At 35.6% G+C, this 14,251-nt stretch overlaps 1 protein-coding gene across 4 annotated transcripts in view; it reads left to right on the plus strand.

Moving 5' to 3' along the window:
- The window catches only part of Pde5a (phosphodiesterase 5A), a 123,587-nt gene that overhangs the window by 51,630 nt on the left and 57,706 nt on the right, over positions 1-14,251 (plus strand). For all 4 annotated transcript variants that reach the window (XM_074041617.1, XM_074041618.1, XM_074041620.1 and 1 more), the window contains 2 exons: positions 3,865-3,973; positions 4,871-4,958. In XM_074041617.1, the coding sequence (XP_073897718.1) occupies positions 3,865-3,973; positions 4,871-4,958 (197 nt within the window). The remainder of the gene's footprint in view (positions 1-3,864; positions 3,974-4,870; positions 4,959-14,251) is intronic.

Consider the following 14,251-nt stretch of genomic DNA (forward strand, 5'->3'; position numbering starts at 1 on the left):
AACTTAAGTACCACCATTTTTGATGGGTTATTGTGTAAATTACTTAACATCTCAAAACTTCATTTTCTTTATCTGTAATGATAGAAATGTAGTAAGCAGTAATGAGCCTAAACTTATACAAAAATGCTGCAGAAAACTACTCAGTAAGTGTTAGCTACTATTTCTGTGTCTCTGATGTGTTTTTCAGTCTTTGGTTTACATCACCCTGCAGTGACTCTTCTGTAATTCTACAGCACAGAAATACTTGTCTTTCCAAGCTCTCTGTTCCTAACTCTATCATCCTAAGAATTCCCTTAGATAACCCCTTTGATATCCACTGTGTGTAAAAGCCTTAGATGTCTGACCTAACCCAGGTCTTCCAAGAAGCTGATGCCAAATGAGTTTAAATGTGTAGAAATTTGTTAGAGGGAGCATCATGTGAAATTAAAGAAGGAAGGATCCAAGAGAGGCTAGGAGAGCCACAAAGACCACATGACTGAGGGGGAGGGGAAAAGAAGGAAGAAAGTTCTGTGAAAATGTCTCAGAGGCTGAGTGTTCCAAGGAAAGTTTGGCAAGGTCATTGAGGAGTGTTCTGGCCAAATTTCTTTGTGGATGGAATCCTGGATCTCCCAGGAATAGTCATACCTTAACCCCTGATGGGCTCAGTCTTTGTCATAGCAACCCTGAAGGCATAGCCTCAATGCAAACGTGATGATGGTCCAGAGCACAGCAGACTGGTTAGTTCCCCTTCCTGCAGCTGGAGCATCAAGGCACATTCACAGGGTCACCATAATATTCCTGTTATTTAAAGGATGGAATCTCTAGTCATTGTATTATATTTTCATAGTCCTCTACTATCTATCCTTCCTAACATTTTCATTCTGAAGCCATCACTTTATTCCTGACAATCTGTAACCATTTAGTGTTTCCTAAATACACATAGAATTCTTCCAATTCAACCATGTGTTTTATATTGTTTTCTCTGCCTGTTTTTTTCCACCCTCCCTTTCATTCTTCATGTCTTTCTTCCTTTTTTTTCCCTTTTTGAATCTTAAGCAGCCACTTATAAGCATTTCTGTAATGTCATTTCTCCTCTAATCCTTTCCACTTGCGTGCTGTCTATTCATCTTCTCCACATGTGTGGCATTTGCATTGTTACCAGCTAAATTAGCTAGAATTAGGTTTAACTGTGAATCATAAAAGCCAAAATGCAAATAACTTAAATAAGAATGCAGTATTATTATTCACCCTTGAAAGCCCAGAGATAGGCAGCTCAGAGTTGGTCTGAAGCTCTACAAAGACTTCAGAGATGCAGGTATCTTCTGCCTTCCTACCTTGCATCCCTTCAGTATCAAGGATGGAGCCCCAGCCATCATAACCATGTTTTAAACAGTAAGATAAAGGACAGAGAAAGAAGGGGCAGAGAGCATCCATCAGCACTCTCCTAGGTAAGGTTTCTAGAAATTGTCACACATATTGCTTCTTACATCCTATTAACTGGGACCTTGTCTCCTGGTGACACTCAGCACTAAGGCAACAGAGAAATACAGTCTTTATTCTGGGTAGCCCCATGTCCAGACAAAGAGAAAGGGAGAAGGATTATTAAAGAACTGCTATCACTTCTGCACTAGACTCTCCTAGACAACAGGAAAACTAAAATTTTATGTTATTCACTCTGTCATAGCTTCCTACTAGACTGCAAGCTCTTAGTGACTGTTACTGAGCTATATAAATTTCTTTCTCAGACACAGTGCCAAGAGGGCCTCTCAGGAAGCAGGTGTTCAGGCTGTATTTATTGAGTTCAGGAAGTAAGAAATTATCAACATTTCTTATAAATTAAGAAATAACCATGGTATTATGTAACTTTAATAAACCTAATATTCATTTTCAGGAAAAGTTAAAAATTTTCAGGAAATTAAGAAAGGGAATAGGGATCCATTGATTTGTAAGTAATTTTAGTACTTTGACTTGTCTACTGCTTCACTATCCACTCTTCTGAGTTTAGGTCTCTTGCAAGTTGTTTAAGCATTTTAGGTTCCTTCTGGGTCCTGATGTTAACATAATGATGGTGACAAGAATAGTAAGAGTTATCACTGTTGTTATTATCACTTTATAAGAGATTTTTACAAGAAACTCTTTTTCTGGGTAGCCAGTTCTTCATTTTTCTTATCTTTACTCTAGATTCTTATTTTCTTTTTCCTAGCCTGCTATTCATAAAATATTTTTAGATTTGCTTTTTTTTTTTTTTTGGTGTACTAGGGTTTGAACTCTCAGCCTCATGCTTGCTAGGCAGGCACTCTACCACTTGAGCCACTCTGCCTGCCCAAATATTTATAGCTATAAATATTGTTTTTCTTGGTCTATAACCTTCACTTATCCCATAACCTTCTCAAATATGAAATGGGACCCCTGTACTGAATTATTAGGTCTGGTATGCAAAATCATTGACATGCCTTCACAGATCATCAGTCTAGTCTTTAGAAATATTCTGATGTCCATTTACTCCCATGTTACTATTCTGTCATTTCTTCTTCACTTTCCCACTATACCTAACAGTGGCAGGGACTAGTACTCAGTTTGACCAAATTACATATAAGCTAACATGCATAGCAAAGAAAGGGAAAACTAATATATCTTGGCTAGGAATGAGGTTCAGCTTTCAGGAATCTCTGTGGGGTCACTTGTGTACAAGAGCATTTCAGGAAACCATTATCCCAAGAAGTATCTTGGGAATATTAGTTGCAAAGGACAAAAAACAGGTAAATATTGGAACTTGGACACCTCAGAACAAGTGGATGTTTTTACTGAAAGCATATATTTCTGTTTTGATTTTTTTTTTTAATTTTTTTTGGTGGTACTGGGGTTTGAACTCAGGGCCTTGGTGCTTGCCAGGCAGGTGCTCTAAGCCACACTCACAGCCCTCTTTGCTTTACTAATTTTTTCTGATAGGCTCTCTCATTTATTCCTGGGCCAGTCTGGACCATTTATGTTTCAGTCATACCTGGGATGAGCAGGCGCACACCACACCACACTCAGCTTTTATTGGTTGATATGGGGGTCTCTTTTTTGCCTGGGCTAGCTTCAAGCCACTATTCTCCCTACCTCTGCCTCTTGTGTAGCTAGGATTATATTTCATTTCTAAGCATCTGCTAATCCTAGGCTTTCCCATTTCTCAGTTAGTAATTGTGCAATTAAAATGGGCAGATCTGTAAAGTTGGAGTCAGTTTCTATAACTCAGCTGCCACACTCATCACCATCACCAGCGGACATATGGAGTTTTCCAAAGAAAAACGTCTATTCTGTTCTCCCTCCCCAGAATTAATTCTTTATGTTCAACCTAGTAGACAACCTGGAAAATGATGTATGCTCAAAAAATCTTTTTTTTTCTAGGTGTGGTGGTGCACACCTGTAATTCCAGTACTCAGGAGGTTAAGGTGGGAGGATTGCAGGTTCTAGGCTACCCTGGGATTTACAGCAAGACCCTGTCAAAGAAAGAGAGAGGGAGGGAGAAAGGGAGAGAAGAAGGAGGGGGGAGAGAGAGAGAGAGAGAGAGAGAGAGAGAGAATGAATTTGGGGATTTTTCAGATTACACATTAAAAGTTCCAGATGCTTTACCTATAATATATATGGTTACTACTGACATTTTTAAAACTTGTTTTAGACAGTCAAAAATTTGTGGGGTTTTGTCTTTTCAAAACATTTAAATTACAGTAACTAGTAAAGTTGTAAATCATCAAATATATTTAAAGCTGCATTTTCCAATTGAGGTATATAGATCTTGCCCTATAATTTAAGACTGGTATATTTCTTCTTTAATCATTTATTTAACTCTGTTTCCTCATGTTTTCTCACTGCCCAGAAGGAACTCATATCTTATTTCCACAGGGAGCGTGATGCAAGCAAAATCAATTATATGTATGCTCAGTACGTCAAAAACACTATGGAGCCTCTTAATATCCCAGATGTCAGTAAGGACAGAAGATTTCCCTGGACAGTAAGTAACCCAATTTGAGACTTGAGGCTAGAAGGCTATTTTCCCACCAGACCTGTTCTTACAGCTGTTCTTCAACTGAAAGGCTGGTTGCAGATCTAGCTGTTTAGGGATGATCTCTGCTTTCCCTCTTTGATGAATCAGAATAAAATAGCTCATACCATACTCTTAGGAACTATGCTTAGGGATTTTGTCTGTACTTTTTCAGTTTTTTTTTTAATGTTTATTAAAGAACTCTTAGTATTAATTTTGAAGTAATGTAACTATTATCTATATAACATTGATGATAATTTTCCTGAAGTTCTTGATTTTTATCTGCAGAATTAAGTTCCATATGCTTTGAGTTTATGTAATTAGTAATCTGCCATAGTGAGTTGCTCTGTGGGAAGATGGATATGTTTTCCTTGTCAGAAAACTAGGAAGCTCTGTTCTTCAGACCTTGAAAACTCTGAATTCTATTATTTTACCTTGTCTTATTTCAGAAAAGCATTGAACTTTGAGGCAGCTGCCTTGATTCTGTTACTTATACACCTAGGATACTTTTTGTTAAACTTAGCAATGTTGGCATTGATAGAATGCTTTGGGGATCTGCCTGGTTTGCTAAATTGAGGTATCTTTTCCACCATTTGAGTAGACACCAAATAATTTTACTTCATATTACTATAAATTTTTAGGAAAGTTTAAGGCGAAAAACAGAAATCTGGCATATTATGTTTAGTAAAGATGGATTGCTTTTGATTCCTCTGTGAACTTCATTATAATTTTAACATTATCTGTTTTCCAATTTTATCTCTTGCTAATGAAAGATGAATACATTAGTGGATTCAAATGTGCTTATAGTTAATATGACATCTCATGGGAAAATCAATCTTTAGCTGGCTTGGTTTTGTTTTTGTTTAGAATGAAAGCACAGGAAATGTGAACCAGCAGTGTATGAGAAGTTTGCTTTGTACACCTATAAAAAATGGAAAGAAGAATAAAGTCATAGGTAAAGTCTTAACATTGACCTTTTAAAAATCCTCTTCCTGGCTACTTCTTTCTTTTGAGAATAAAATGTCTGAGAAAAGAAAAATTGGAATGATAAAAGAATTTTGAAATTGTTTTATGTTGATAAATGCCCACAGACATTTGTCAGATATTTTATTAACTGTCCTGTATTTTTTAATCATTACAACCCAATTTCACCAGAATTTTTTATGAGACATGTGCTGAAAGCTAGTAGACTGAGGAAGAGACATCAAGTTGATAATATATATTGTCTTAGAGTCTTATTTACTGGTTTCTTAATTTTTAAATAGGTAGATTGCAGTTTTTATTCATGTATTCATTCAATAAATGTTTATTGAACACTACACTATTCTAGGCACTTGGAATAAATCAGTGAGCAAAGCCAAAATCCTTGCTCTCAGGCTGTTACATTCTTCTTTAAAGGTTATAGAAAAACCTCTACTTCAGAAATGGTGGAAGGATACATTCTCAAAAAAATGGAATTATGTTTTTATTACAACGTTTATTTCTTGGGACTTGTCAGCCATATTAATAGTAAGGTAGTTTATATTAACAGTGAGATCACACCTGTAATCCTAGCTACTTGGGTGGTTGAGATTCAGAGGCTTATAGATTGAGGCCAGCCTATGCAAGAAGTTCTTGAGATCCCCATCTCAACAAATAGCTGCTGGTAGCGTCCCCTTGTCATCCCAGCTATGGTGGGAGCATAAACAGGAAGATTGCAGTCCAGCCTGGCCTGTGTAAAAAGTTGAGACCTTAGCTGAAAAATTACCAAAGGTAACAGAGCTGGAGGCATGACTCAAGTGGTGGAGCACTTGCCTAGCAAGCATGAAGTGTGAAGCTCTGAATTCCAATCCAGTAGCACCAAAAAAAAAAAGAGTAGAGCAGAAGATAATTTTGTTTTATGTGCCAATTATCAGTGATTGACATAGTAAAAATAGTCTCAACTGTAAATATTCTCCTAAGAACCTAGAAAGGAAGAGAAGTTCCTTCTAAAGGTTAAGCTTTAAAATTAAAACTCTAATGGAGCAAAGCTTAGAGATATAAATGTACCTTGAAACACTGACTAGTTTTTGGGTTGCAATATTTGACTGGTTTTACTAAAGAAGAGTATCAGGCAAAAAAAAAAAAAAAAAAAAAAAAAAAAGGACAAGCAGTATTATTAAACAAGCAAAACAAAACAAATACAATTATTTAAACTATCTTCCAAGTTCTGTTCAGGGATAAGAGAAACTTTGTCTCTAATGTGGAGATAGATATAGAAAGTCTCTCAGTGTGCCTTGCATATTCTGACCATAAATGGCCATTTCTTAGGTGGAAACAGGATGCAGTAGGTTGTAGCCAATAATTTCTCAACAACTTCAGTCCCTTTGCTACAATGTATCTTTATTGAGAGATGGATACATCAACTTAATGCCATTAAAATTTCCATGAGTCTGCTTTCCCTTGTTCTGATTCCAGGCCCACCAATCTGACTTCCTTTGTTCTAATTATTTTTCTTTCCAAAGCAGGATTGCTTGCAGGAAAAGAACACATTATTCATGTCCTCTCAAATATCTTGGTTGCTTTGACAGTTGCTTCCTCTTGTAAATCAGTGAACCAAACTTGAGGCAATGGTCTGGAGGTGCAGGTGCACATATTCTTATTCCTGGGAAAGATCTGTTTCTTGTTGTACATTAATATTTTTGTGGTTTCATGAATCAGCCTTGTCAACTTAGTTACTGTAGTTCTCCAGAGAGGTAGATATGTCCTCAGCATGCCAATCTACTTTCTCAGCCTACCAGGCTCAAGGTCAGATTCTATTCCTGATGCACTGCATATTATGAGCCCCTGAGAAGCAAGCATGCCAAATCCTGCTGTACTGTTTGCTCAACTGCACTCTTCTGTGGTGCTCAGAGAAAAAAGTATAGGCTAATGAATATGTAAGTTCTTTTGTAAAGATGACCACTGATCCGGTCTAACGTAAGCAATAAGAGAGAAAACTGCTGAGGGTTGCTTCCAGTATGATACCAAGTAAATGTTATGTTATAAAATTTTATTTCCTAGGGTATCAAGGGAAAACTACATAAAAAAATTAACATTTGGAATAATGAGACTTCTCTTGGAATACATTTTTTGTCACCCTATTTGATAACAAAGTCAAAAGTAAACAAATGTTTTTTGGAAAAGAAAAAATTCCCTGTAAATAAAAAGAAAGAAATTATTTCCATTATGGGCTTAGGGGACATGAGAGGCTCTTAGGTTGATTGCAAATATGAGAGAGAATCTCCATTGTTCCCTAATATTTTATCAGTGTGACAAAATTAAGATTTTGAATGTGGCTTCTACTTACATACTCACAGATGCAGCATGGAAAATATCATGGTTGTGGACAATTTGTCTTGCATGAGTAATGTGTAATTCTAATAGAAAATCCCCATAGAGTTAATGCAGAAAGACAGATGAGCCCATGTGCTTTTTGTAATCTTTCTTCCCCCCTCATTTTTTTTCATTACTGACATTTTGATGAAATTACAGACATTAGACCAGTACGGGGCCTGTTACTTCATCAGATTTGTTCCCTGCAGTATTGTTTCGCATCAACACATGTTTTCTTAGTACTCTGGCTAATACACTGTTTCCACCACTTTGCTTCCAACACTATCAAGGAAAAACGTTCCTCATGCAGCATCCATTTAGTTTAACCAGTTCTTTCCCCCATTAGGGGAATATGCCTTTTTTCCTATTTCATGTTTATCAGAAATGTTGATGCCTACTTTCCATACCAGTTTCAGGATACATTTTGAAGAAATTAGTCTCATTCCCACCCAAAGAAAACCCAAAAAGTATGTTTACATATCTCCACTTAAATAGTTTACAGTTTAATCCTACTAAATAGTTTACAGTTTAATCCTGTTGTTAGTAAAAAGATATAATAAAAGTAAAAATGATAGTGCCATAGAACATGTACTTTGACAGAAAAGTGTAAGAAATATGTATTTGTTCCCAAATATATGTTCTAAACTGGTTTCTATCCTAATTCTCTCTCATCTACACTATAAGAAGGTTCTGCTTTATATTTCCATGATGAATTTTATAATCTCTTATAGAGTCATGTACCGCATAGTGATGTTTCAGCTAACATTGAACCACATAAGAGGTCCTGTAAGATTATAAGATTCTATCAGTTGGTGACATCATAGCATCTCAGATTGTGTGAATACACTCTATGATATTAAAACCCGATGGAATCACCTGTGATGCACGTCTCAAGATGCGTCCTGGTCAGGAAGTGGTGTGCAACTGTGTTTTCAAACTGGCTCTGTTAGCCATTTCAGCTTCAGCCACCTGCATCACTCTGGTGACCTGTGTGCCCACAGAATCAGCAGTCATCCTTCTATCTCATCTTATCATACTCTGTTAATTCACTTTAGCTTGGTTTAGTAAATTACTCAGATGTGGACCTTTACATAGGTGAATGTTGGGAGAGGTTGTCTGCTTGTCTATTGGTTACAATATAATTCCAAGGCATAAATAAGTATTCTGATGTAATATGAATTTAAATTTGACTTCTTTTACTTCTTATATAAAGTTTCATTACTGGCATTATCACTGTTTTTTGTTTTTGTATTTGGTAGTACTGAGGTTTGAACTCAGGGCTTTGTGCTTGCTGGGTAGGCATTCTACCACTTAAGCCATGCTCCTGGCCCAGCTGTTTGTTTTATATATATACATGGTGTGTATGTGTGTGTGTGTATATAGATATAAATAAAATAGTTGCTAAGATGTTCCTAATGCAAGTATAATTAAATGATACGTTCTTTTCCCACAGTACACATCACTATATTACTTAAAAGTATCTAGACTTTTCCCCAATTAAAGGAATGTAAATTATGCTTAGTTACAATATACACCAGGAAATTAGACTGTTGGGCCAGTAATAATTGGAAGAAAATAAAATTAAGAAATTATAGGTTAAACTTGTAAAAGTGATGATTCACATTGTAAAGATAGGCATAAGAATTATAGGATTCAAGAACTGATTAAAGAAATAGCAAAATAAGGAAATCTTCATAGTAACACTGAAAAACAAAGAAATATTACCTGTATTGGACCAGAAACACTGAGGAATTTCTAAAAGATAAGTTTCTAAGAACACTCTTTATATAAAATGGATAAAAAGTGAATAGCGATGACAATATTTATATCAAAGTAGAATTTAAGGTAAAAACAAAGCATAAAAGGTAACTTTGCCTTGACTAAAGTTAAAACATAGAGGAAAATGTAATTATCACGAATGTAATTGTCATGAATGACCCCTAATAAGCTGTGACATCATAGACATAAAAACCAAAGCTATTAAAAATATGAGGAGAAATGGAAAAAATGTTAGCCATACTTGGTCCTTTAGTACACTTCTCACAGTGTTAAAATATGTGAAAAAAACTAAGGAAACATCATAATTAATAAACAAACTAAACAAATTTAACTGGCATATATAGATATACATTAAGATTTTATAATTAAAAAATGCAAATTCTTGCCAAATGTGCATCAGAAATTAACAAGCACTGATGACATACACACATACAACATAAAGTCAGTCATTTCTAAAAAATAATTTCTGCCACTCTTATGCATCACAATGTATTACAACTGGAAATATGTAATAAAAAGATTAATTAAGTGGAAGAAACTCACATAGAAGCTGAAAAAAACCTCCTAAATGATAAAAAAGAAATCAAAAATCCAAAGTCAAATATAACACTTGAGAAAATTAATAGTTGTAAAGATATACATAAAAACTCAAGATATGTGGTCAAAACTATATTTAGAAATAATGTCTTTAAATATTTTATTACTAATCAGGAAATGATGAAATTTATTTTAATGAAGCAGTCAACTGAAGAAGTCCCCAAATCAGCACCTTTCTCCTTCCCTCCCTTTATGCTGCCCCTCCAGAACAAATAAATAGAAAGAACAAAAGCAGGGGAATGAAACTGAAAAATAAATTTCTGACGTGGGAAGAGAAATCAGGAGATAAGGGGCAAACACAATAGTACTAGACATCTTCTAACACAGATGAATAGGATAAGAGAAGACCAACAGGAAGCAATGAGAGGGAGTGTAGCCACAGAGAAGAAATTATAAAAGAAGTTAGGTCATATAGTATACCAAATAAGCAATGCATTTTGGTGAAATGGAGAAGTTTTATGAAATTGATGATAACTATCTTGGTGTGAGGCAGGATTGAAAGTTCAAGGCCAGCCTGGGCAACTTAGCAAGTCCCTATCTAGCTAAAAAATTAAAACAAGATGAAGACTGAGGAGGTAGCTCAGTGGTATAATGCTTTCCTCACATGTGCAAGGTCCTGGGTTCAATCCCCTACACTAAAAAAAAAAAATATATATATATATATATGATAACCAATACTAACTGGGGGAGTTTAAATTTTTTCTTAGAAGCCATAAATTTGAACTTTTGCCCAAAGGAAATCCTAACCAAACCAGATAAGAAATGGTGAAATAAAATGAAGCATAGAAAAGGAGAAGGTCACATAAAATATATAATTGTTAAATGGGAAACCCCAAGAAATGCAGCTGAAACTACCTATTAAGAGATTTTTTTTCCCTTAAAATGCCTGGTTACCAAATTTTTAAAAAGAAACAACTTTAATGTATGTCAGAACAAATTTGTTAAAAATAATGCCCAAAACCTCATTTAACATAGTAACAAGATATAAATGGCCAGAAATATGTACCATCTATCTGAAAAACTATAAAACTGCACCAAGTTCCTAAATGATTAGAATCTATTTTCTAAGATATCAACGCTCCTCTGATTAGATTTATACCAATTTTAATCATATCTTTGTAAGATGGGAGGATTGGTCAACACTTATAAAGATCTACAACATCTACCTCTAGAAGATGTAAAAAGAATCAGAGTTAGAGGATATAGAATTGTCCTGTCCGAATTTAAAATGATGTTCTCAAAGCAACATAATTAAAGTTCAAGAAGGCATGGCAACATTGATGACAGAAAATCTAAATACAGACCAAGGTCTGAAATATACGATTGTGTTGTTGAATACATAGAGTATATTTCATTGCTTATAGGTAAGATGTAACTGGTTGAAAACACCATCTAATACACTCCAAGAAAGGAAAAAAAATTCAATTAACTTTCACAAATTATCAGTTATAAGATGATTTCAAAAGTATTAAAATATGAAAAAGTATATAATGTTTGAAATAAATATTAACTTAGTATATGATAAAGTGACAATTTACATCATCAGAGAATGGATAACTATTCAGGTGTTGTAAGAATTCAGTAGCACATGCCTATAACCTCAGCACTCTGGAAGCTGATATAGGAGGATCGCAAGTTCAAGGCAGCCTGGGCTACATATAGGCATACCCTGTCTCAGAAAAAGGAAAAAAAAAAGATTTAATGTGGTTCAATGAATCTACAAAAAAGTAGAAAAAACAGGTTTATATATAATTTTTAAATGAGCCTCTTTTTTTATTTATTTATTGTTTTATTGTTTTATTATTCATATGTGCATACAAGGCTTGGGTCATTTCTCCCCCCTGCCCCCACCCCCTCCCTTACCACCCACTGCACCCCCTCCCTCTCCCCCTCACCCCCTCAATACCCGGCAGAAACTATTTTGCACTTATCTGTAATTTTGTTGAAGAGAGAGTATAAGCAATAATAGGAAGGAACAAGTGTTTTTGCTGGTTGAGATAAGGATAGCTATACAGGGAGTTGACTCATTAATTTCCTGTGCGTGTGTGTTACCTTCTAGGTTAATTCTTTTTGATCTAACCTTTTCTCTAGTTCCTGGTCCCCTTTTCCTATTGGCCTCAGTTGCTTTTAAGGCACCTGCTTTAGTTTCTCTGTGATAAGGGCAACAAATGCTAGCTAATTTTTTAGGTGTCTTACTTATCCTCACCCCTCCCTTGTGTGCTCTCGCTTTTATCATGTGCAAGGAGCCTCTTTTAAAAGCAAGGATTATAGTTGAAAACTATAAATCTTTTTTATAGAAAAACCTCCATAAATTAAGATTATTGAAATGAGAAGTTCAAAAATACTTGCAAGATAGGGAATAAGGGCGGGTTTTACATATGCAGGACAGGTTGCTGATTTTGGAACATGTATGGTAGAGAGAACCAAGACTCCAGGAAGATGTAAGCATTGGGCTCTGCAAAAAAGTCAGGTGGTTGTCTGATCCCTGTAATTATGGCCAAGGATATGCCTGTATGATTTAGAAGCCATCTTTGAGTCCCTTCAGGTAATTTCCAGATGTGCTGTCAATGCTGTCTATCAGGGCTGCTCTGATGACCTCGTGAGACATTGTCTGTACAAAGTCTTTATGAACCTTAAAAATAATAGGTAGCATGGATAATTTAGTGTTAAATTTTGCTATATCTTGGTTTTCTCCATATGTTTTTGAATATTATTTTATTTTATGATTGAATTTATTCATTTATTTTGCTGAAAGGCTCTACATTGACCAGTTTGTTTTTACATGTAAATGATTCAGATTTTGTGGCATCTCACATTACCAGTGTTAAATTTCATTATTGTGCTGTTTATTCAGTGTCTCAGATCATTAGTGAAGAAATTGTAAAAACCATATAAATGTGCCCAAATTTTAAATTTTTCACCAATAAGGTACCCCATTTGTTTATTTAAAACCTTCTTTGTGACTTTTTAACTTGTACGTTTTTGCTTGATGTAATTTAATTTTCTGAAAGATTTAAAGAGATTATTGGGATTTTCATGAATGTTATATAAATATGGCTTTCCATTCCACTTTCATAAGAAAATTTGATTCTATGTTTAAATGGGTGCTTTGTCTTCAGTACCTTTTTCTTGCTCTCAGCCTAAGTCTATGTCTATGTTTCTGTATAAATAGTGGTGGGTTGAAACACAGACACACTTCAGCCATTCTGTGCTGAGCTGTGGTTGTTACAGCAGGCCCTAGATATTTGTACAGTTAACATTCCATTTCAATAATTTGGGAGCAATTCCAGAAGTATAATCTATAACCTCTTTTTTCCTTTCTTTTTCTTTTTTTTTGTTTTGTTTTGGTACTAGGGATGTTCAGCTCTCCCCTCTCCCCTGTTTTTAAATTTTGTGTTTGAGAGGGTCTTGCTAACACTGCTCATCCTGGCCTTATACTCGTGATCCTCCCACCTCTCTGTCTCCCAGGTAACTGGAATAGCAGATGTGCACCACCATGCCCAGGTGATTTAATACCACCCCCAACACACACACTTTTTGTGATACTACAGTTTGAATGAAGGGCCTCATGGTTGTTAGGAAGTGTTGTACCTCTTGAGCCACACTCCCAGCCCTTTCTTGCTTTAGTTATTTCTCAGATAGGGTCTCACACTTTTTGCCCAGGGCTGGGTTTGGACTACGCTCCTTCTACCTCTACCACCTGAATAGCAGGGATTACAGGGGTCAGCCCCCAAATCTGACTTATTTTTTGTTTGTTTATTTTTTGGCCCAGGTTGACCTGGAACTTCGATCCTCCAATCTCCACTTCCCAAGTAGCTGGGATTACAAGTGTGCACCACCACACTTGGCCTTGGTATCTCTTAAAGTATTCATTTAATGAATTTTGGCTAAGGCAGATTTGAGCTGATGTACAGGAGGCTTACTTACTTAACTTAGTTAACTAGGCTGGTGTACAGAAGCCAGGCAGACTGCCTGATATTCCCATCCCAACCATCTTTGTTATACTTTCCTTGCTATAAATGCAGGGATTCTTGCAAAGTAATTTTAAGAACCTTGTTTGTAAAAATGGCCATCATGTAGAAGATGACTTTAATAAAAATTGGAAGGCAATTCCACTGTGATGTGAGGACAAGGGCATGAAACACATGACTTGGGAAAATGTGATTTGGGAGACGGCCAGACGCCTAATAAATAGTTCCATGGTTATAATTTGGGGATTACAAAGGTTGAAGGACGTAACCTTGAGTTTGTTACCATACATGGGATATGTGTTCTTAAGATAATAAAGGTTGCTGCTGTTTTGTACATGGTTTTTTCTTGCAGTGTCCAAATTCATTATGCTTGCTTTGAAGTTTTTGTTGATAGTGACAAAGAAATAGTCCCTGCAGCATTAATGCAGGGTCAAAAGCATGTAGATGTCTTTATAGTGTAATGTAGACAAATAATAATGATAGCAAAAAGGAGAGTCCTGATCATTTATAGTGTTAAAAATGAAGGAAGTGCATGCCCATAGTGATAAAGGGAATTAATATGTAATCA

The sequence above is a fragment of the Castor canadensis genome, chromosome 9 (assembly GCF_047511655.1).
Source record: "Castor canadensis chromosome 9, mCasCan1.hap1v2, whole genome shotgun sequence".
Taxonomy (NCBI): domain Eukaryota; kingdom Metazoa; phylum Chordata; class Mammalia; order Rodentia; family Castoridae; genus Castor; species Castor canadensis.